General features: G+C 39.8%; 1 protein-coding gene across 2 annotated transcripts in view; it reads left to right on the top strand.

Annotated features, from left to right (window-relative positions):
* Positions 1 to 4,130: 4,130 nt before the first annotated feature.
* Positions 4,131 to 25,523, top strand: part of RIMS2 (regulating synaptic membrane exocytosis 2) — a 440,099-nt gene continuing 418,706 nt past the window's right edge. For both annotated transcript variants that reach the window (XM_057372448.1, XM_057372449.1), the window contains exon 1: positions 4,131 to 4,300. In XM_057372448.1, coding sequence (XP_057228431.1) covers positions 4,131 to 4,300 — 170 coding nt within the window. The remainder of the gene's footprint in view (positions 4,301 to 25,523) is intronic.

The following is a 25,523-nucleotide window of genomic DNA, read 5'->3' as shown; positions in this document are numbered from 1 at the left end:
ATTAAGAATRTGTTTTTAATTTCCTCCATTCACTGCCGGTAATAGAATACTTTGAAGTTCCCTTCATGTCCGCTACATAAAGACATTTTCTAAGTTTCAAATTGGGACAAAAGTAACAAATAATTGGATTTTTTCCCTTATACAAACCATTATAAAACAGATGTTAACATTTCCTTTTCAGAGAAGACTTACACTTGACATATTTAAACAATGAATCTACCAACTCATTTACTCTTGTAGTTGCTATGAGGAAGGAAATGGGAGTRAGTATAATGAGACCCTTAGAGAAAGACATTTTGTGGTGATATATRAAACTAGGTTACAATATCACTGTTTCCTTGGGAACCCCTCATGTCTGGCAGAACTGAAAAGGCACAGATTAAAAAAGGGTATCAGAAAAATTATATTAATAACTCTGCTGGTGTCAGTACATTTAGATGACTTRGAGAAGACAACAAAAGAAAGTATCACATGCCTTTGATATACAAGTAGAGTGAATTTTCATTTATAGATTTTGCAGTGAAGAACAGTTTCGGTAGAATATTGTAAACCAGGAATGAGAAGCTAGTCTTTTGGAGGGTGGCTGAGATGAGAATGAATGAGAGCTGAGATGAACAGGAAGGGCAGGTACCTGGAGACACATGAACATGAAGGTCAGAATTACAAATTAATGCTCCTTAAAAATCATTTTTGTAAATGTTCATACTACGTGATAGTAATTTGTCTTGTGGGTTGATTATGGGTTATTGTTGACAACATTACTCTGGAGTGGATTGAGAAGTCTGTGCTGTATGTTTTCACCAATATGTCACCTGGGTCATGTAAATAATGGTAATAAYATGAGACAATTCTGTGTAGGCTGACAGGAACATGAATAAATAATGTTTGTTTTTAATTGCAGAAAAATGTGAGGAATGACAGATGGAACTGATTGTGAGAAAGGAAGGTAGAACCATAGAAAGATCAGGTTGAATCATTTTTTCATTGGCATCAAGACAGAATGTTTTCTGCTTTGAATCTGCTCTCTCTTTATAAAACAAATAGCTAGATAACATTTGGGGATTACACTTCCTGTCCCTGTATTTGTTTGGGTTTTGTTACCCATGTAACGGCAGGGGATTTAGTGAAAAACAGGGCATATAACAAGGAGAAAAGAAAGCRCTTGAAATTTTAGAGTCATGCTGAGAGCAAGTATTTCTAATTTGTGTATGAAAAATCACAGGCGCATTGAAATGAAGCAGTCACTGTAAATCCAGAAAGTTCAAAGGTAAATGTCCATTGGAAAGAATCTCAGMTGAATGAGGAAATGCACAAAGAACTGTAATGATTTCTTGCAACCAAAACTACAGCTTGAATAGTGCTTATGTTTATGGTTGAGACRTGGTATGAAATATTCTTGAACCAACTGTGTAACCTGACAGGCTCGAGTGACTACTTTCAATTGGTCTGATTCTTTTTAATCATTCTTAGAAGTGATTGAGTGATTTCTCTCATTCTTGACTTCCCTGGCATAAAATGTATTTTCCCAAAGGATTCTCTATGCTTAATTCTTCCATTCAACATTCATAGATTGATAAAKAATGTACTATTTTTGGTAATCTGATGACACATGGTTCTACATTTCCTCTTTTTTTTGACTTCGATGCCAGATTTATCTAGTGCCTGGAAGAAACAAGGAATTTGGTGAGAGCCAGCTGGCTGGAATCCAGTCCAAAAGGTGAAGGTGATGTGAACTGGAAGAGCAGAATGCTTTCAGGACTGAATGAAAAATCATACAGTTTATTTTGCAGGGATACCGGCTTAAATAAAATATGCTCAGTGTTTTACACAATAGTCTATGTATAATAAMAAAGGGTCTGTTATACACAATTTTACATCAAAAAATGGAACAATCTCCTTTAGGTAAGGATGCCAGTGACATTTCTTAAGACGAAATTGAAATTCAATGAGTAGATGTGCCTGATCATAGGTAGAGATTATTGTTAAGTCCTGCTTTACCACAGTAAACCTCTCACATCCTTCTAACAGTCTGTTTCTCCAGAATTTGCTTCCACAAAGGAATGGTATTTTCACCAACATTGCAGGCAGAACTCTTTAGTAGTGCAGCTGCATCCTAGAATTTATTCTCTGTGGAAACACAGCTAATGTATTTCCACCATCGTTTCAGGAAGATGACTTTTTTTCCCAGGTCTTTGCACATGGTTATAAGTTGATGTCATAGGTGATTAAAAATACCACCAGCTCTAAGACTCTATGATCTAGTATGTTCAAACTAAACCTTATAAAATCATTTTATTATTGCTGCATACACTTAGATGTTATCCAAAACTGATGTTATGTCTGATAATTTGAGAGAACAGCARGTTCCATTGTCTCTTACAGAGTGAAAACATAGATTTCAAGATTTCAATTGTTTCTTTGGCATTCCTGGATAGGGTATTTCCTGTTTATTTGGTCTGATTGGCATGTTGGGTACTGTAGGATACTTTTTCCAGAAATTWTTTCTTGCCACAAAATAACAATCCCCCCTCGGGTGGGGGATTTAGAGGTAGCAAAAGAGTTTTGAGAGGTTTATTCCACCATTACCTCGTGTCCATGTGCGACTTTCTTCTTCAGGCTTCTCTCGTGGGTGTCACATTCTTGCTCTTCTGAGTTGGAGGAATCTGTCCAGACAGATTCTGGGGTAGATTTCACGCCTTGCGTGGGGTGAAGGACACCCCAGCAGGATCTCATGTGGGCGATCGTGGAGCAGCAGCTCTCTTGGGCTGGACTCGCACAGCTGAACAGCGACGCGTTCCTGCCTCGGGGAAGCTGAAGGTCGGTTCAGCGCGCACCCCGCGGTTCTCTGCCCAAACTGCCGACYGTGCCGTCGGGCCTTCGAGGGGACGGAGATATGGGTGCAGTGACGTCCTCCCGGGCCGCTTGCCCCTCGCCTTTCCCGGTGCCTCCATCTCCTCCTCCTGAGGCCGGCGTTCCCCCTCGCCAGCTTCTCTGCCCTGGGTCTGCGCTCCGGGACCGGSCCCGCCGAGCGGGTGTCCTTCTCCGGCGGCCCCGGAGGCGTGAGCGGCGTGAGCAGCGGGAACGGCGGGAGATGCCGGAGCGGCGGCCGCGCAGCTTCTCCCCGCCCTCCCCGTTGCCCCCCCCGGCCGCTGGGCTCGGTCCTCCCAGCGCGTCGCCGGCGCCTTGGCTCCTCCTTGTCCTTCCTCGCGTGATTTTTATCGCGTCCATTTTTCGTGCGGGGATAAATAAATAAATAAGGGCAGCTGCTGCCCGCCGCCCCCCGCCGCCAGCCCGCGCGGCGCCGCTAGGGGCGGCAGCCGGGCCCCGCATCGCCCCGCGCCGCTCGGCTCAGGAGAGGGAGGCGGCGGGGCGATGCGGAGCCCCCTCCCGTGACTCCGGCTCTCCGCCATGCCATGGGTTAGGCGGACTCCATCCCGCAGCCGAGAGGGCACCAGCCAAGCGAGGCGGCGGCAGGAAGCGGCGCGGTCCGGCAGAGGAGCGGAGGGAGGCGGCGGCGGCGGGAGGCGGGCGCGGCGCCCCGCGGCCCCTTCCATGGACGGCGGCGAGGAATTATGAGCCGCGGCCGGCGGCCGGGACTGGCGCTCGCCCGCTGGGGCTTTCCCCGCTGCGCGCCCCGGGGCGCAGGGGCTCCGCTCTCGTACGGCACCCGCCTCACCACCCCCGGCAGCCGCTGCCCCCGTCTCCTGACCCCCCGCCGCTCGCTCCGTCCCCCCTCTCCCCGCCGGGCGCTCAGGGTTGGGATAATCTCGCTCGCACCCAAACCACAGCGCTCCCGCGGCTAATCCTGCCCTCTCCCCTCTCCCTCCCCACCCCGCCCCCGGCCCGTCCTCTCCCGGCGCTGCCCTCTCCCCTCCCCGCTCCCCCTGCTCGCCCCCCAGGGCCCCTCCGTCCCCGTCCTCCCGCTGCCGCCGGCGGCCCGGCGGGTGGGTGCGAGGTCGGGGCTGCCGGGCACCCCGCCCCTCCCCGGCGGGGCCGTCATTAGGCTGCCGGTTGATTACAGGGTATTGATTTGTATGTGCTTCTCCCGGCGCCGGCGGCGGCCGCTCCCGCTGGTGCTGCTGGAGTTGGGGCAGCGCTTCCCGTAGCGGCGGCGGCAGCTCCCACCAAACATGTCGGCTCCCGCCGGGCCCCGGAGCGGCCCCGCCGCTCCTCAGCCTCCTCCAGCCCCGCAGCCCGAGATGCCGGACCTCAGCCACCTCACGGAGGAAGAGCGGAAGATCATMCTGGCCGTCATGGACCGCCAGAAGAAGGAAGAGGAGAAGGAGCAATCCGTGCTCAAGTAAGGGCGGGCGCATCCCTTTCTSGTCCTCACGGGCCCGCGGCCGCGGAAGTCTCTCCCTCGGCCCCGGGGGCGGCACGGCCACGGCGGGAGAGAGGAGTCGGGCGGCCGGGGACGGGCAGGGGTGCTCGGTGCCGAGCGAGTGTGGGGCCGAGGCGATGGGGGACCCGCGGGAGCGGCCAGAGACGGGGCAGGGCTCGGCGCCTGCCTCGGTCGCGCTCCGCGGGGCGGCTCTGGGTCCGCACGCCCCGGCGCCGGCGGGAACCAGGCGCCCAACATGGCCGCACAGGTGCCGTCCTCACCCGGCGTGTGCCATCGGGAGGACGGGGGTGGGTCGGGGCGGCGGTCGGCGCCGCCGGAGGGGGCGGACCGGCAGCATCGGGCCCCGTCCCGGGGGCGCGGCGGGCTCCGCGCTGGCGGCGGCGGCCCTGCCGGGCGGAGCGGCASCGCCGGGGCCTGGGCTCCGGCCGCCTGGCTGGGTGGGTTTGCCACAGCCGCCATCTTCCCCCGACAACGTGTCTGCCGCCCGCCCCCGCCCCGCTGCTCTTTCCAAGCGGGAGCCCCGGCGCCGGGGGAAGCGGGACGCCCTCCGCCTGCCCGGCGTGGGCATGGGGGCAGCTCCGGCACGGCTCCAGCACCGGCACCGGCGCCGTGAGCTGTCCGGAGCGATCTGGCTCAGCACCGGGAGCTGTCCACAGCCACCCTTCCCAGCGCAGAGCAGGGAATTGTCCACGGCCACCCGGCTCAGCACCGGGAGCTGTCCGCGGCCCCCTGGCTCGGCACCGGGAGTGTCCGGGGCAGCAGCGCGGGCCCCGGGCAAACGCGAGCTTTCCCCCTGCGCTGTGCCCCAGCCCCGGCCCGACGCCCGTCTCTTGCAGGCGCGGGGGTCCCGCTGCCGTGCACGGCGTGGGTCACGCCCTTCCCCAGCCGGGCTGGCAGACGCTGACTAAAGTCGAGAAAACTATTCTCCGTTCGTGATGGAGTAACCACGCTGACTTCTAACGGCTCAAAAATAAGCAAAGCTACTGCTGTTGTGGACGTGACTTTGCTGAGAGTGGTGAAGCTGAAGGTCTAAGCTGTTGGTACCAAAATTAGTGTTGTGTCTTGGACACGTTAACTGCAGCTGGCCTTTCACTCTCAGCACCTGGAAGCTGTCTTCTGTGCTTCAGTTGCTGACTTTGAAAGTCTGTTTCCAAGATTCATTGCATTATTGTTATCATCATACCAAAACCTTCAGATATCATTTGTGTGACAGCTCCTAAGTGTTGAGGAGATCTAAAAACATTTCAAAATTTGTTTAAAAAGGTTTTTTGTTGGATGAACATTCTGAAGCATGTCAATGTAATGTGAGCACTGGAAATAAAGTGCCATACCTTCTTTAGTCACCACATCTGAGTCGYTTGCTCTTCGTTTGCTATTGGGATACTTTTATTTTGAAACAATATGGACTCCTTTACTTCATTAAATTGTGTGACATATCAAAACAAATGCAAATGTTTGTCTAAAATTTCTGCACTCTTAAAAATCAATAACAAAAGAGGAAGTGGAAGTTCAAGTTGGAAGTTGCAGGAGTTCAAGGAATTAAAGTTCTATTTTAAATATATAATAATGGCATTACAATTTTTAAGAAGGCTGCTGTCAACTTTTTGTGTGGACAGTAATATTTATGATTAAATATAAAGTACAATTTCAATACAATACTAGGACCAGCTTGAATGATGAAGAATAAGCTTGCAAATAAAGAATAAACTGTTCTCAAGTAATGGCAAGATAAAAKTAAATCAAGAAATGAAAAAACAGAACAGTTTTCATTTGTTATATTCAGAATCTTGGAAGCAGACAATGGTCAAAAAATAATTTTCGTCAAATCTAAAGAGAAACTTTATGTGAGGTTTAGTTTCTCATTATGTCTAACTAAAGCGTCCTCTTAAGTTCTATGTAAGCCACGAGGGAAATGGTATGGTGTAAAGTTGATACATAAAGGATAGCCTAAAGCATCTCTCTTAGGAAAATGCTGTTGTCAATGGAATATGAATAGACAGCCCACAATATTTTAGAGGATAGTGAGAAGTGATCTGGTGTCAGATGAATAACTCACCAGTTTCATTTTTCTTAAAATGAAGTGTCTCCTTGAACCATCAGGTATATGTTTATCCTAAAAATATCTATAGATTTATCAAACACAACCCTCCACCAAAGACATACCAGCATCTTTATATTACTGAGTTTAAAACTCTTGAGAAATGTTTCCTTCTGTCAAAAGAAGAGAAAGAAGAAAAAAAGAAACCCCCCATGTTTATATGAATGAATTACAGTTATTGCATAGAGATAAATATAGAGCTAAATCCTGCTCGCTTTGTTCAAGTGTAATTCTCCTCGAAGGCAAGCTTCTTTTGAAGTGGAAGGTATTTTTGTCTCAGCAATAAAATTGTGTCATTTMATTCCATGGAGAAATATAGCAGGATAAAAAAAAGATGCTGAAAACAAGACTTGGCATTTAGAGAAATTAACACAAGAATTGTTCAAATGTTGAAGAAAGCAGCAAGCATGTATTCTCTCTTATTTTTTTTTTAATAATTTATGGTGATTGAGTGTCAGTATGAATGGCTAGTCCCTGGGCTCTACTTCCTTTCTGCATTCTATTTCTATCTTGTGTTTTTCAAATTCTTATGCCGTGCCCATCACTGTGGTATTTGAGCATTTTCCAAAAGAGCATTAAGTAGTGTGACTCACATCTGTAATGTGGACTATTTATTCTTTTCCTTTCACTCCCTGGGGTAAATATGTGTGGATTTAAAATAGATACATAACTTCTCCTTATGCTTGTTTTACTCTTTTTGGGGAAAGGAAATACAGATGGTATTGAGTTGTAGTCTGTAGCAACTAATAGTGATCGGGTCAGCATGAATTCTTGCCAGGATTTGATGGAACATGATGGCATGGAAAGCAGAAGCTTTCCAGATTTGCTTTCTCCTTTGGCCTGGTTTGGTCTGTGAAATAYGCTGAGCTACAGTTGTGCACTGTGTTTCGGTGTGGAGCTTCTGCTTTAAAAAGCACAGGTTGCAAACTCTGCTGCTTTGACTGTCTCTCACGTCTGGAATTTTTGGGACCCTTGGAGCGCATCTTGAATGTTATATACTAAGAAGGTGTCTTTTTGACAAGGTTATTGAATATATATTTTGCATAATATTTAATATGCATAATGCATGACAKAGTGAGTTTATGCTTCTACTCTGGGTGTCTTTGCAATTTTAAGAATATTTACATATTTGCAACTTCTTTCTTTGTGGATGTTTTACTGACTTGGATAGTGCATAGAATTTTTGATGATGACTTTTCCTTTACATTATGCACATCCTTCCTCTTATAAAATCTGGTTTTGTGTGTGTAAGCTTTTTRACAGATTTTAGACAGCAGATTTCCTCCATACAGATTGGTTTATGGGATCAGTCTTGTGCTTTTTTACTTTTAATTTGTAATTTATATCAAGGAACTGTATTGAGAGGATACACATGAAAAAAAATTATAGGAGCTCTTAGGATGCTGCCATTACTTATAAAGACTTCTGTTTCAGCCCGTGTAATGTGCGTCTACACTTTCTTACCCAAAGTTTCCAGCTCCTCTGCTGAGCAGTTCTAAAGATAAAATGTTTTCTTTGTGGAGTCAGACTCATACCTCAGAAAAGACATGTATATCAGCTTTTCATGGGTATGGACAGTTTGGCCTAGTGGAAGACAAATTTTCCCAAGATAAATTTTGTTATTAGATCCTCCAACTTTTCATATATTTGCAAAGCATYGCAGGTTTACCATGAGGTCCTTATAAAAGATTTCTTTTAAATGTGTGTGTGGCTTTGTCAGCTGATTTACTTAACGGGACAAGCAAGGTGGAAACAGAGAGCTAGATAGAGAATGGTGGCTCTGTGTGAGCCACCACTGTGAAGTCCAGAGCCAGATTCAGGAAGGTAGAGCTGGCTGCAGGCTTGTGTGTGCCCAGTTAGTGGTAGTGATTGCACAGACATGGTAAAAATGGGGTAGCTATGCTGACTGAAACAAAATCTCTGACAAGCAAACCTTGAGGAAGCTGGGCTGTGTGGGCTCTGTGTGACACTGTGAGTGAGGGAGTGAGGGAGGGAGTGAGTGAGTGAGATGTGGGGCAGGATGCTCCCCTGGGGAAGAGGAAGTAATAGATTGATGACCATGAGTCACAGAAGTGTAAATATCAGTCTCACAAAGCTATTGTATTATTTTATAAATCATTATCCTAATTTATAAGCAATCAACTCTGATTTACACTGTCTTGAAAGCATTGTATGTTTCAGATTTGGATTTCAGGGCTGAAAGAGAGAAGAAAGAGATGTATGTTTTGATTGTTGATTTTGCTTTTGGAAAATGGAGATACGTACAGGAATTCCTAAAGTTTATAGAGTAAGGCAAAAAGTTTTGCTCTTGACTACATAGCAAACTAGGACTCCAGCCAATGTTAGTTAAGCTATGCTTCCATAAGTTTGCACTGTGTTTTGTCTGAATTTGGAGTGCTGATAAGTTCAGCACTTCATTGCTACACCACTGATAATTTTGCTCCGTTTTTTTTGCATTATAAAATAAAGTATGGTCAAAGTGACTTTAAAAGTAATAACTTTCTGCAGTATAAAATAAAGTTACATAAAGTATGTATGCAGTTGAGGAAAACACTTGCCCCCTTTCCTGCCCTGCCTTGTCCTCTTCCCTTCCTGCTACCTCCTTACMCCTTGTAATATTCTTTATCATCTTCCCTTTCTTCTGTTTTAATAATTTCTACTGCTTTTTGGGCCTCTCTCAAARTTGCCATTATTCCTTGCTCTTCACTTTATCACATGCTTAGACGTTTTACACTGTAGATAATACTTGTCAGGTTGTTACAGCTTGTACCATTTGCTCTTCAAGAAGACTCAGTGTTTACAATTGTTCTCTAAAGAATCTAACACACTTTTAGGCACTGTCTGCAAATGATTAAAGTAGTACTTCCTCTTAGTGACTAAGCAGAATGTATTTGGAGATTATACAGAGTGGCAGTTACACTAATTATTTGGCTTGATAATATTTATGCTGAGTAAAGTTTTAGAAGACTGCCATAGTGCTGATGTTCCCACATTCAAGAAGTACAAGTAAGATRGATTGGATATAGAAAAGCTTGACATCATATGGGCTGAAAAAGAGTAAAACAGATACAGGATTTAGTTAACAAAGAACYCCCAAAATAGACATCCAATACCAGACAGCGTATGCTTTCTGTAATCTCATCAAATAAATATCTTTCTTTCTTTGGAAAAAAAGAAGCACTTAATTTTATGCCTGAAAGAGAAGAGTGGAGATCATAATTTAAAGTGTTGGGACTGTATCCTGGAAAGCAGTGACTGGGTAAAATGCAATGGTTTCTGGAGGTGAAATTAGGAGACTGAATGGACCATTCTGGGTTTTGTCTGCATACATCTCTGAGCTGGGCAACATTTAAATAACTGAGAATGTCAAATAATTGATTTTTCCATTGAACCAATGGCTAATTAGTGTGTGTATTGTAAGTGTCAAAATACACAGAAGTGATAGGYTACTGCAGAACTGGTGTAAAATGTGCTTTTACCCTGCTAGTGATGTTTTAAAATACTTGCAGCATATTCAAAGTTCCATCATAGGGGGAAAAAAGTAAAATCATAGTTTGAACTTGGAATCTTAATCCAGTGGAATGGATTTTTTTTTAGCTTAATGCCTTTGCTTTAGTGGCTTCCTTCAAGTTTTGCTCTCATTTTAACAGTCAGTCAGAATGCTAAGGCAGTTTCTAAGAGCATTAGGCCAACCTTTTCCAAGGATTATTTTGGTGTGATCTTTCCTTTTTCCCCAGCATCTTCACTGATGATGCTTTTTTGACAGAAACCTGGGGAGATAAAACCCCAAGAACAAAGAAAATAATGAGTTGTGATCTCATCTATACCTGTATGACTGCAACAGACATTATACATTAACAGTGAGCTTTGAGGTGGGGATGACTTTTTAAGTTAAGTTTAGATTACATAGGCTGTTTTAATCATATGTTTTACTATAGCAAAGTTAATATCTACAATTTACTGTAGACAACCTAATCTCTGTATGAGTAGGCAAGTCTTTCTTTTAATTTAAACTCGTAAGCAGGGAGAATCTCTTGAAATACTGATTGCCTAAAAATGGCATTCAAAAGCAGTTGTCATTCAGAMAAATTGATTTGTATCATAAATCTGAAGTTCAAATCAACCAATATTGTTTTCAGTGCTTGCTGAATTCTGATCTCTTTTGCAGGAGTACATGGTGTAACAGGAGGAAGTGTTACATCCTAGAAATAACTCTCTCTTGAGGGTGTGTTATAGTTTATTAATCAAAACAGTTTACACTCAGTCTGGTAGTGCATTTGTAACCTCAGTAAACTCCAGCAACTTCATCTCAGAAATTATTATACTTCTGGTGATACAGTAACGTTGCAAAATCAGTGCGGTGTTGAAAAGCTGCTTCTGCATGCTTGTCCTCATGTGTCCTCAAGATACCGTCTTGATGCTGCAAAGGGGTCAGTAAGGACTGAGACTGTAAGAGTTAATGTAACACTAAGAGATTGGATGGGGGAGTAGCAGTGCATTTAAGAAGCAARCACATATAATTTTTGGAGGTTAGGGGTTCAAAGCAATTTCTGCTCTTTTCTGTCATTGAAGGTGGAAGGCAGTTCTTAAAAAAGTCTTCAATTTAAATATCAGCTGTCATCACATTACATGCTTACAGARTGATCTCAGTTGCATTTTGATAAAGAAATCAAATTAATGTATTTTGATAGGGGAAAAWTAATAGTCATAATAGTTTATTTTATGTACCTGTATCTTTAGGAGTTTTAAAGTTTTGCTGTGAGGCCATAAAGAATATCTTTGATTTAGACTTTAAACCCTCTATTAAAATATAGTTAGATATCCTGTTTGTTCTAGCAGGAGTTAGAGTTGAACCTTGTGTTTCAAAGTGCATCTAGTTAGAAAATTAATAAGAAAATACTTAAACTTTAAATAACACATAAAACCTATTATTTTCTTTGTTTAATGTCTCTGTGGGGTTGGTTCTTTCTTCTTAAATCTCATATGAGGTTGTWTAAATACTTCCTGATGACCTATTCTTTATTTGACATTAATATTTTTAAGGTGAATCATTTCTTATAGCAAATATAATATTGTATTTGTACACAGAATATTTAACAGGTCAAAGCATTGCTAGGTATTTGATATAATGTGGCATTTTGSTTCTGTGTATTTTTGAGGGCAGACTTTCTTTAGAATGTGTACTATCTTAAGCACACAAAGGACAAAATATTTTCATCTTTAAAGAAAATTATGAGTTAGAAGCAGTAAACCTATTTTGGATAATGTTTTACAGCCATCTTTCATACAACTTTTCAGAAATGAGTACTCCAGTGTGTTAGCAAGAAATCTTTTTCCTTACAGTGYTTATCTAACTCTTGATGCATTTATACATTTTTCTGATTACAGAAAGGATGAGTGAGAAACTGCTTTTAAAGCTGYTTAAAGCCCAGAGAGCACATAGAATAATAGAAAACATCTCTGGCTGGTACCTCAATAGCCATGTCTTCCAATTTATGCTTTGTCTCAAGGCAYGACTAACTTTTAAGGTGGCAGTTTCTGACACCTGTTTGTSTAAACTAGCGATTTGCAACTGTGAKACCCCACCTAAACAGTGAAATAAATAGCCTTCGTGGCTGAGGCAAGGGCACAAAACAGGCCCTGGATGCTCTGCATTCAAGCTAATAATCTCTGCAGGAGCCGTGTTGCCTACAAAGCAGCAGATAAACAGTGGGCCAAGTAGATCTTAGGGTAAATCTCTAAGTATAGTATGAAAAGTTTGCATTTTTTTCAAATGGTAGCTTACTACTGAAAGGTAGGAGAACAATGACTCCACTACAGACTCAACCAGAGATGGAGATTTCTAGAATTCCCTGGCTAACTTGTCTCTGTTACTCAAAGTTTTCATCCTTACCATTAGACTTTTCCCCTTACTGTTAAACCTAAATCTCTTTCCTCCCATTTGCTACTTGCTCTGTCCCCAATGGAAATGCAATGCCATTTGTTGTTTTTCTGTTTGCAGCAACCTTTTATGTATTTCACAAACATGAGTTTATCTCCTCCTGTATATTCTCATCAATCATTTCTGTAGACTCAACAGTTTGTATTTTCTAGACTTCTGACCACTCTTTTTGCTGGTCTTTATATATACTTTTTGATTGATCTTTTCTGAAATACAGTGTCCAAAATTACACACATATTCCAAACAGAAGTGCATGTCGAAAGCATGAGGGTAAAACTGTGTTTTGCACAGAACCYTTTCCTTGTATAGACAGTGTCATTTGTGTTTGGGGTTTTTTTTTTGTGCTATAGCACTTGTGGTTTCATGGTCAGTTTGTGATCTACTATCCCTTCACCATTCTTTTCTGCAGAACTCTTGTTGAATCAGTCATTCCTTATTTTGTGTTTTGAATTTGATTACCTCAGCTATGCACAGTGTTTGTCTTTATTGCCATTGAATTGTATTCTGTCTGTATCAGATAACTCTTATGAATTTTGCATTCAAGTATTTAAATAAAATGCACAACGGTCATTTGAGCAAGGAGGACTTGTCTCTAGATAGAGAGCATCCTAATCACAAGAGTTGTTCAGACTTTCTCTAGCCTGTTCATGCATCCACATTCCTCACGGCACAGTTGAATACCTTTATTGTTAGGATGCAGAATATACTTTTCCAATTTTGCCCATAACTTCATTTGGAAAGAGAGAGCTGAGTTCAAATCTCTGCTGATAAAGAATGTACAACACACACCTTTCACCAACTTGGAAATACGCAAATACTATATTATTGTAAGAGAAACAGTTGTGTATGCTGCCATACTTATTCAATAGGTGCAAGGTGTTGGTTGATTTACAAAAAATTTGACACAAATTTGAGGTCCCAAAAATACATTATTATTAGGGGTTTAATGAAAATAAGATGGGTAGTGGAAGGTATTGTCCACACTCCTGATTGGAAAAGTCTGTTCACACCATTCTACATACCAAAGAGTTCTTCTAGGGGAGAACCAACATTGGCATCAAAATGAAAAATCCATCAGGAGGTGAAAGTCTTCACCAGAGTTCTTTAAGTTCAGCACTTACAGAACTATTTGGTTAATGAAAATCATTGCCTCAGTTTTGGTATCTTTTTCATTCCTATGCTATATTGTTTAGAGCTTGGATTACTCTATTGAGCCCAGGACTTCTTTGGCATTATTCTGACCACATCKGAATACCTACAGAGGAAGGTTTGAAATCAGTTAGATTCAATTTGAAGCAAATGGTAATRAAGAGGTGCCTTTAGGATGTAATCCATCTCATCTTAAATTAGGCATTTCAAATAGGCCAGATGAATTGCTGAGCCTATTTCTGGCTGTGGACTTAAAAAGAAGATAGAGTGAATCTGTCAGATATAGAGGGCTATATCACAGACTTCTGGAACTAGGTAAGTTGAGTCTGCCCTGCAGAGTTCTGCCTTTGAGAGTAACTCTGCACTATTTGGTCTGATAAGACTGCCATGGACACTTTATTTGCTTGCACTAACATTTACAGTTCCCTAGAAGTTGTTTGTCAATCTTCATATTTTGCTTATATTTTTATCTATTATTAATTAGGATATGCTCATTTATCCATAACTTTACTATTTGAGACTCACTGCTGGAAACCTGAGTATGCTTCCCTTCTAGTCCAAGGTTATTCTTAGGATTTGGCATAATTTGAATTAGATTCAGTCAGCCTTTGAAGGATGAGGTCTAAAAGAAGACCTTGGAAGACAAAATCTGTCCAGCATGTGGGATTAAGCATGCCTATCATCAAAAGAACATTGCAAAAAAACCTCTTCTTATGCCATTCACCAATAAGAATGATTAACAGATATTTAAAGTTAGAATATCATAGATGAAGCTAGTCTGATTGCTAGATCGGAAGCTACAAACAGAATTTGTCTATTACTTGCAGGCATAAAACAATGTAACATTAAGACTCAAAGAAAGCTCTATAAACTCATTTTGACAGTTCCTTTCCAAAACTCACACACCATCTCTCTTTTGCTATGTATTGTTTTAATGGTATTTGTTTAGCTGCAGAGTATTTACAAGTTGACAGGGTGCTTTTGATGGTAATCTGTTAAAAACATACAGTTGTCTTGCTATACATTTCGAATTCAGCATTTTCTCACTTTAAAAGTCTGGACAAACTGTTATCTATSGAATATGCTGTATGGTATTGAAATCAAATATATTTTTGCTGAATCAGGCCCTAAGACAGTTTGGGAGCATGGGTTTTGATTCATCATGCTTTCATTAATTTGGCTAGTCATTGTGATTATGATTCATTTCATTCTGTGTAACCGACTGCTGCACAGTAAGTGACAGCTGAACCATGTATTATCTAAYAGCTAGAAAAATAGCATCATTGTCACATTTAGAAGGCTGAGGATTATGCTTTTATCAAACAGGTGTTTTTTACTAAAATTAAAATTCTTCAGGAAAATCTTACTATTTTTCAAACTACTTGTAATAATACATACTTTAACTGTCACAGTATATATAAAATTAAGAACTTTATTTTATGGATAGAATGAAGCAGCTTATTCTGGCTTTTATTAATGAATTGGCTTTTTGGATTGGTAGTAAGAYTATGCCTATTGATATTTTGCTGATAGTCTGATTTACACATAAGTAGTAAGTYTGAGGAGCTAAGTTTAAGTGAATGGTAAATATTTCTCAAGTGTTGATATTACTTCCATGCTAATATATATTGTATCAGAAGACATTTCAAGGGAAGCTGTAATTTTATTTTTTTTGCTGAACTTTACCAAAGATCCACCAGATTGTAAAGTTAAGCAAAACCCCAATATGATTGAAAGAAAACTATTTTTACTTAGTATCCCTAAACATTTCTTTGATAAACCTGCATCTTCCATGTTTAAAAATATGTATCAAAAAATCCGAATGTATTTTTTTCCTGCCCTGTTTGTGGTTCATGTGAAAAATTGCTGTAGACGGTGCTGAGAAAGCACTGGGCCAAGAAAAAGTGCTTTCAGGGTAGAGAAAGTACTTGTTATTGGAAAGCCTTGAATTCTTCTGTCTGCTTGATATCTGAAAATGCAGGTGGCCAAAGCTGAATGAAATTTAATGAGCTATAGCTGCCCTCTAAGGTACATTTATGTATTTGGAATTTATTTAGAYATGGTTGGAAGATAAACATTTTTAGCTGTTTGTAGAGTTTACATGAACATGTCTTCCACAGAATTTGCAGAGTATGCTAGTCTAAAATTTGCTCTGAGTTGTATATTCCCAAGCTCTCTGTAACACARATATTCTCATGCACAGAAGAMGTTTTTATTTGGAGAAAGAAAAAAGAAATATTTAGTTAYATTTAAAAATTTAATGTGAATGATCATGTTTTCTGCACAAACAAGAGTGATAAAAAGTATGGAATTGGTCCATGATGACACTGTGTTCTACCTTAATGACTCAGATATAAGTAACTATTTAACTCAGTAAGACCAGTTACTTACAAATAAGGAGTTTATTTATTAAAAGGAAYATGGGTTAAAATAGTGCCTTTGTTTAGATTTATAATTTTGCCTGATACAACTTCACAATCAAAAAGCCTTCACTGAATCTGGAGTTTCACACTTAGTTTCACTAAGTTRTAGTTCAATAGCTAACAATCACATGGTCAATATAATAAGTAAAAGCACTGATTTATGTTTTTTCTTRTTATTATTGAAATAATTACATGATATACTCCTAATTTTATTCTTAGGTTAAATAAGAAAGAGCAGTTTAGGATTGGTAACATGTTGTCACTCTTCATAGCCACAAGGTTTTTCTTTGATAAGGGCTTAGGAGTGTTTTATTATAGTAATCCACAAAAAATTTGTATTTCAAAGGGAYKGCTGGTCCCGACATGAATAAGACTAAGCATGATGACCTATTTTAAAACAGCTCCTGACTCCCATTGGAACTGCTGGATTTTCAGTAAGCTGCCCACAAGAAAGATGTTGGTTTGTGTTAAAAGAGAGAAATTGCCATTAAATATCTTCTATCTTGGACATAAGTACCATTTATTCAGTATGTATAGGTTGCTGAATGGTAYTGTCATGTGGAAGGAGGTTTATACTAGAGCTCTACCATGCCTTTTTTGCTTAATATGTTTGGACATCCTTAGGATCTTTTTTGCAGACTATTTGAACCTCTGCATAATAGTTCTTGTAATTACATCACCAAAACATATTCTAGCATTAGTTTCATTTTAATAAAGTATTTCTTCAAAAACTTTGTCAGTATGTGAAACAGAGGAAGGAAAGGAGTTATTGAATTGATGCCCACCAATCCAAATGTTCTTTGCCTTTCAATTCATAATAAAGTTCATATYGCTATAGTAAGCAGAAACTTACATAAGAACTTGTATGGAAGCATGTAACTCACTAGATTCATAACTAAAAATGGTATCACTTCTTCAGTGAAGTAAGTAAGTGTTCGTACTGCATTTACTTGTCCAGGTACTGGGGGTGAAGCTTCAGGGGTGGCAGAAGACACCAAGACCTGCCCTCATATCAGAAAAAGCTGTTTTCAGTCAGCTCCAAAATGGATCTGCCACTGGCCTAAGCTGTCCATCAGCGGCACTGCTGGCATCACCATGGAAGATGTTTAAGAAGAGTTAAAAACTGCTGTGCAGCAGCTGTGAGAGAGAGGAGYCAGAAAAACATGGGAGAAACATGGACATGAAGACACCAAGATCAGTGAGAAAGGAGGGGCAGAAGGTGCTCYAGGCACTGGAGTCTTGGAACCACTGAAGACCATGGGAACAGCTATGCCCCTGTAGCCTGTGGAGGACCTCATGCCAGGGCAGGTGGATGCACCCTGAGTGAAGTTGGGATCTCATGGAGACCCCACACTGGAGCCGGTTTCTGGCAGGTGCTGCAGCCCATGGGGAGAGGRGCCTGCATTGATGTAGGTTTTCTGGCAGGACTTGTGATTCCACAGGGGCCCTGTGCTGGAGCAGGCTGTTCCTAAAGGACTGCACCCCCTGGAAGGGACTGTGATGGACTAGTTCTTGAAGCACTGTAGGCTGTGGGAAGGAYCATGTTGGAGCAGTTCAATAATGATTGCATCCCATGGTAAGGACTCCCCTGGAGTAGGGGACAAGTATGAGGAGAAASGAGTCACAGAGAGGAAGAGCTATCAGCTGACTGCAATGTCCCTGCCCCCTCCGCCTGCACTGCTCTAAGTGTGAAGGTAGAAGATTTTTAAGTGAAGCTGAGCCTGGAAAGGAGAAGGGCCAGGGGAGGGAGTTTTTTTCCCTACTGTCCTACCCTGTTATTAAGTGGCAATAATTTGAATTAATCTTCCAAAATTGGCATCTGTTTTTGCCTGTGATGGTAACTGGGGAGTGATCTGTCTGTCCTTATCTTGACCTGTGAGCTTTTCCATCATATTCTCTGCCCTGTCCTGTTGAGGAGGGGGAATGAAAGAGTGGCTTGGTGTGGGTCTGGCAGCCAGCCAAGGTCAATTCACCACAATATTTATTTAGCAAATACATTTGCAAAGGCTAACTTGAGCCTAGTGATACTGCTCTTCCTGGGTCCCTGTGGAATCAATACAGTAAGGAAAAGAGAGGCTTCTCCAGAAGGCGGATCTGAGAGGCTAAATTGAGCTCCAGAGCCCCAGGCAGTTCCGTGCTGTCAGTGCGGCACAGGCAGCTCCATTGCCAGCCCAGCTGCTCCTTCCTGCCTCCATTACACCATCATGGCCCTGGTGCAAGTGTCTGTTGAACTGTCTAGTGAAACTGTTTCAGGGAGGTTAAGCTAATGAAAAAATATTTTCCCCCTTCATCACTTTGGCAGAGCGTCTTTTTAAGCTACAGAAAGGAAACTCATCTGATTTACTGCGCAGTCCTACAAAATGCTGAGCCAGCACAGCTGAGGGGCTGAGAGAGATTAGCTACGGTACTTTTGGAGTCTTTGAGAGCAGTGGAATTATTCCACCATTATTTCCACAGTCTGCAAAGACTAGTTATATTGCGTTCATTGAGAAAACCASCAGTCAAACATGTACAAACTAATTTCTGATTTTGAAGTTACTGTTTAAAGTCTATGAATCAAAACTGCCAAAAGTAGTGTTCAGACATTTTTTGGTGAAGAAAACAAAGAAAATGCTCATAAAATTTTTATTTTGAGTAACGAATTGGAAAGCCATTACTGGTGTTACTTTAGATAGAACTATGTTTTGTGTCTCCATATCGAACACCAGATTTTCTTCTTAAAAAGTTCTAAAACTCTGATTTTCAGATGTAAGTTAGTTCAGCTCATACGATGAAWAAAGCAAGGAGAGAGGAAATACCTCAGATGACTCTGGTTAAGAGAATGAACTCTGTAAAGCTGTGTTGTTGCATTTTTCAATGTGATCTGGGACATAAATAATGAAAGATGTGTAGCAAAGGCCCTAGTTGTAATTGCTGCACATACAAGCTCTTGTATTTTCACAGGTGACTTGACAGTCTTTTTGTTGTGTAAAATAATCGGAGAGCTGCTTCACCCCCAGTATTTCAGTTTTGTATGGGCAAATCTGATTATTCAAATTGTGTGATCGCTTTGGCTCTAAGTTTGCTGGCAATTTGCTTGAAATACAGGTTACATCAATATTTTAATAAAGAAGTCACATAAATAATTTTGTTATTATTTAATCTGTTACTAAAACAAAATTTTAAATAGTGAATCTTGTAGATGACAAAAATGGTGATTGACTTTCAATATGCTAGGGTCATAAATTCATTAACTTCTGAATGCTTGTAAGATTACATAGAGAAATACAAAGTCTGAACTTGACGCTGCTATTGTCTATGCCGACACATAAGAAAAAGACAGCCCTTGCATCAAAACAGTTTTTTTCCTAATTGCAATAAAAATAATTGATTCTGCTAAGTTACAGACTTGCAGACTTGTGCATCTGATATGTAGCCTCACTGACTTAATTGAATTTAAAAAAAAAATAACTGAGAAATGTAGCAATTAAAAATATTGCCATGCTARTAGCAATTTTCTGAATGCCTACCTAGCAATCTTATTTTTAAGCAATGCTATATTTAGAGGGACATTTCATTCTTTCAGAAGAGAAATGAATCTATCAGGACTATGACTATTATGTAGGAATATTAAATATTCACATATTTTGTACTACTTGGATGCTAATATTAGCCCAGTATTCATTAGGACCTACATACATTCTAGTATTGGTTAGAAGTTTTTTTCTCTTGGATTGCTATAATTGTCATCTTTGATCTACATTGTATTGAAAAATAAAACAGCTGTCCCCTTTCTTATGTGTCCTCTCTAGAATGCTGGCAAAAATTACTACAAAAGCAATATTTTAACGTGTTAGCATGTGTAATATCCCCAAATGACTGAGATGGTCCTCCTTTCACAATCAAAGCCCACTCTTCTGGAAATATTTGCTGCCCCCAAATCTGAATAAATTATACATTTATAAATATCATATTTATTCAGAAGCCAGTAATTTYATTACAATTTTGTTTTTAACATTTTTCCTATAAATGTCAGACACATTTCTGGAGGGTATAGTAAGCTTTTACTTTTTCACAGGTTAATATTCAGGCTGTTTCAGTGGCTGGTTAAAAATTTCCAGTGCCTGACTGGGTAACAGTGAGTGCATTRCTGGTTTGTACTGCTGCCTAGAATGTCTGTGCTAGTGTAAAATGAAATACCAAATGTCTTTCTTCCTAATGCTCTAGATAAAGAAGGAGCAGTTATATTAAATGTTTCTCTCTCTAGAAAATAAGCATAGAACTTCTGTAGAGGTCTATCTGAGATGATAATGGGCTTATTCTAAAAATGGAAAGACATTGTGAAAGACATGTTCATGTTAAACAAGATTTTTTTTCCACACAAGAAGTTAYATATTTTTTCCAGAGCTCCAAATAAGTTTTTAATTTAGTAAATTCTAGTTTAGTATTTTATTTTACTTTCATTTAGGTTATACAAGATAGGATTTTCCATTTTTTTTTCATTTTATGTCCATTTTGTCTGTAACAGTGTTCTGGGAGATGACCATTTAAATCTGACAGTTCTTTATATTCTAATACAGAGTAATTTTAAGTTTTTCACTTCCCCCAGTTCATTTTTATGGATGGAGCTTGTAAAAAAAATATTTGGGTTAGACCATATCACGGGCAAATAAAACACTTCATGGCTTTCTTGTTTTCCTTTCTTGAAATTTTTTTTTTCCATAATGAAATAATGGAGCTGAATTTTGGGTTAACTTGCATTCTTTTGTTCTGTTMTAAGTCTACTAATGTCATTAGATCACTTCTGATTTAATCTTATTGTGAAAGAAAAGAAATTACGCCCATCATTCCTCCTCATTTATGTCAAAACTTATAAGGGMCATGTGGGAGTGAGAGACTGCAGACAACCTCACTCTGGCCCTGTAGAATTTAAGCCATGAATTTGTGCTTCCTGAACTGTCTTTGCTGCCTGCAGAAGAGTGAAAAGAACAGCAATCTGAAGTGAGGCATAGTACCCATCCTGTTGAAATCTTGAAGCAAATAAAAACACAGTCTGTCACACTGTGAATTGTATTCTTTGTTCTTTAAAAATTTTTTCCCTTCTCACTTGATAAAAAGAATCTTCATAATGTCATAACTACTGTACAGGCTTCCAAATTTCCTGTAAGCAGTAAATTAACATTTACTGTTACCACTGCTTGGGCCASAGGTGCTTATAGTGAAATCATGGATTGTAGATTGGCTGCTAATATTTTGCTGATGTCTTTATTTTTTTTTACACAGAAAGGTGTTTTCTGGTAATTTCTGTAAGGATTGATAGTATTTTCCCTTCTAAGAAGTGGATAAGCATCATAATATCTAATGTTMCACTAGATGTAGATGAATATATAAAATATGTAAAATAAATGCAGAAAAYTGAGACACCTTGCCCACAAATGTCSTAGCAAGAGAGTAAAATGACAGGTAACCATTATAATTAYTGAAATTAATCTGGCTATTCACTGAAACTGTAAAAAGGGAAGAAGTTAGCAAGCCTTATAGTATCARCTTTTAAATGGTTTTCACTGTTGCTTTCAGAGTATGTTCCTTCCTTTTTTTTAAAAACTTAATTACTTCATTAACCTCATACATCTTTGACTACTMTGCTACTTTTGTGTAACATCAATTTGTGCAATACACACAGTATAAAGGTTCACATTTTAATAAACTGAAATTAGTGTACATTTCACAAACATGATAAAGCTTTGGGCTAAAGTTCAAGAAAAATCACATATGTAGCAAGTATTCTGCTTACAATAATAAATAGTGAAAGAGTTRAAGGAAATTGCAAATTGATATCTTYACTTACRACATCAGCTTGTAGATACASCTTTAGGTTTTTGTTTGTGTACAGTAGATAAGAACAGTAGGACTTTCAGTGGTTCTTGTTCTCTCTTTAGAGACAGTTCACTCRCCTTTAAGAGCAATGCACCCTATTTGAGTTACATGAATAAATTTTTATACAAATGTTTCTGGAAATGAAAAATATTTGAAGAATATTTCTGATTTAAAGCTAAAAGAAAACAATTTCGTAATAAAGGGCAGAGTAGAAGTTATGAATGCACTGATCTGTTATTAAAAAGCTGAAATATCTTCTGTGTATGTGTATATATGATTTTAATTAAAACATGCAACTGTTTTTGAAAAATAAAAAAATAGCTACTCAATATCCTTTGGAGTCTCGTTAAGAAAAGCTTTCTGATTCAAAGTTTTTTACTGTGTTACTATATAAAACACCTTAACAGTATTTTATCTGTAGCAGACAATATGTAAATATAGTTGTTGTATTGTGTAGAATGATCTTTGTCCCTATGTCTTTCTTCTAGTTCTTTTTGGTGGCAAATTGCTATATTTCTAAAGAATTGGGTGCTAACAAAATTTACTCTTGCCCTGAAAATTTATCCTGTTTGGTCAAGTAAGAATCAAAGTACAGAAATTTGAAAAGGGCATATTTAATTAACGTTATTTCTAAGATCTGGCATCTCATAGCTGAAGCTTTTTTTTTTTTTTTTTTTTTTTGGTGCTGTCAGCTGCACCATTTCCAACTGAAGTGCTGTTTTTAATTTGCTTCTGACAGACAGCCGTGCCAGTCAAAATGCGAGAGCCTGGTTCCTATCAGTTTCTGTTCATTTGCTTATTCACTTCCTGGCTTTGCCACATCCTACTTGTGCTTTTTCAATCCGTCAGATGCACTTAAAGGAAGTTGTAGTCTACATTTCTACACTAGTTTTGTTTTCCCATGTTTCTTTATTTTAATAATCTGTTTTATCCAATTTTAGTTAAGCAGATTGATCTACATTCTTTGGAGGATGGATAGATTGGGTCAAGGTGCTTGTAAGAATGACAGCAAAATGCTGAACGTACAGTGAAATCACCCAAGCCCKTTTCTGTCTGTACTGAGGAGGAATACAAAGTTTTTTTCAGGACTGCTATTTTCCATCTCCAGCAGCTATGTGGGTGTTTCCCGGGCAGAGATGGAGAGGGAGTTGACCTTAACATTTGTTAGCAAGTTTTGGAATTGCCTGTACTCTCACAAAGAAGGAAGTGATTAGAAACAAGAACAAATCTGACTTAGATTATGCTTTTGCACTCCCAAAATACATTTTTACTGCCTTGAACAAGTGTTGCCCCTGAAGCAGCACAAGTAGGTTTTGTTCCTTTCTCTGGGCTTTTGGTAAAAATAGAGCAAAAGCACATCATCCACGAGACTCATATCTTAGTGTGCTCATCTTTGTCTCTCTCTGCTTCTTTTATTTTCTGTCCTTGAGGAAAGATGTTATTATTGCAAAAGTTTTCACTGGGAAGTCCAGTAGTTGCAARACTTGTGTTTCAGACAGAATAGAGGTCTCAGTAATGAGAATTCAAGAGCTTCTCAGAACACAATTCCCAGTATCTGCACCATGGTACATGTTCCATGTTCTCTGGATTCAAATATGCCACTCAACTTTGAGAAATTACTCCATAATAGCACAAAATGAAAGTGTATACCAAGTCTCTCCAATTTCCCTGTAGCTCCAGTTTCCACAAAAAGAAAGCATCTCTGTGAGAGTTATGGCATGTTATAAAAATAGCCAGTCACAGAGGTGAGGATGTCTGTCCTGATGCACAACAAAAGATTTGCTTAGGTTTGCCCTAGGTCCCCTCCTAAATTGCATTACCTGCGATGTTTTCATGGCATTGTAGTATCCATGTGCTATAGCAGTACCTATAGCAGCAAAACCTGTATCTTGGTCTGCAGTCATTTTTTAGTAGTGTGTGGTGAGGTGGGTTCTCCCTGGGTTCTCCCAGGTTATGCTTGTTTTTTGTTTGAGGGGCAGGTTGCTGAATTTTATACAAATTGTATTTTCTAATAATTTTTAGAAAAAGTTGCTTTATTCTGATTAGAATATTTGATTAAAGCATGAAAAAGAGTGACCTCGTCCTCATTTGAAAAGAGAAAGTTCAGCCTCCTGGATACTTAAGGTTTTAAAACCCCTATTTTGCCATCAGTACAACTCTGCCTTCAGGAGAAATGAGGAATCTAATATGACCCCATGACTGTGCACTTGATAATCATTTCACTCTTAATAATCTAATCCATCCATTGTAATGAASCAATTAGCTTGCTGTGCCCCTAGCTGTAATCTAAGAGTGAATAACAACGTTTATTCTTGTTTCAACATTTTTGTAGTTGAATACTATTAGGTGGGGTTTATTTGACCTGTCCTTTCAAGCCTTGTACATAGCAGGAAAAAAAAAATATTTTCATATGTCATGAAATTGGTTGCAAGGACGTTTATGRTAGATGAATTTAGCTTGCTGTCATAAATTTTCTTGATTCAGAAATCAAGGTAATAGAATATTGGAGGAAATACATAGGAAAAAAAAAAGAAAAAAGGGGCAAGGAAAGGAGAAACCACAGCTGCTATTAGTTCCTCAGATTKCATTTGAAGTTATCAAAGAAGTGATCTGTGACAAAGTATTACTCATTTCTGATCTCATCAGTGAGCCTTGGAATCATCCATGTATTTTTCAATTTCTTTTATGGTCTAACACTCAATTTCAATATACATTATATTTCTAAGTCTCTCTGGTTAAAATAGATTAATAGGTTAAAAAAATCCTTGTATATTTTTTAAATGGGATAAACACAAGATTTTATTTGATGCATAATATTTAAGGATAAAACACGTGAATATGTCTATTTTGACTTCATAAGAATTTGGTAGCACTTGTTTTTTTTTCTTACATTATTTTTTTTCTTTCCCCTGCAGTGTTTATTCCTTGTAAGGGCTTTTAATGGTACAGGCAGGTTTTGTTTAGGGCAACTGTTACTCCACTCCTACAATGACAAAGAATGTGATATGAGGAGAAGGAAGGCGGAAGGAGTGTTTGAGTTTTGTTCAGTGCAACTGCTGAAAGGCAGTTCCAGGTAAAAACATTACATTAGGAAGTTTCTGAGAGGAGAAAGCACCTTTCTTTTATGTAGAATTTTCAAGGTTTTATTTCTTTTCAAATACTACCAATAGATTTTTCTACTGCAGTGTATTGTGCATGATCTTCTAAACTCACTGGGATCATTTCACATTCTCAGTAAGGTCTTGGTGTACTTAAGGCTTCATTAGACCTCCTCATTTTTTGGGGGGAATTTGCATCTTCACCAAAGTAATGAAAGATTATTTTCAATTTTTCACAGGATTTTTTTTGACAGAACTTTTCATGTAATGCTAAAAGCCAGACAAGTTTTGATATCTGGATTCTAAAGGAGCAAACCTGAATTTCTGCCAGGTCCTCTCCCCAGTGCCTTGGCAGCTTCACTGGCAGGCTGGTGGGAAGCCATATYCTGCATCCTTTGACTCGTTCAGTCCCTGGTTCTTCAGCAACAGAGACAGCTGGAGCTTCTAGGACCCTTAATTCTGGGCAGCATGTCAGGCAGCTTTTTGCAAAACCTGARCTCTCGACTAAAGTGGGTCAAAAAAGAATAATTCCAGTTTGTGGAAAAATTCTGAATATGTGATATTCCTAATTGCATAAAACAGAATCACTGCTAGGTTTGGACCTTGGRTATTTATT

The sequence above is a fragment of the Malurus melanocephalus genome, unplaced genomic scaffold (genome assembly GCF_030028575.1).
Source record: "Malurus melanocephalus ecotype Western Australia unplaced genomic scaffold, MMel_1.1 scaffold_171, whole genome shotgun sequence".
NCBI lineage: Eukaryota > Metazoa > Chordata > Aves > Passeriformes > Maluridae > Malurus > Malurus melanocephalus.
The sequence above is the reverse complement of the archived record's forward strand: the minus strand, read 5'-3'. Positions and strand labels throughout refer to the sequence as shown.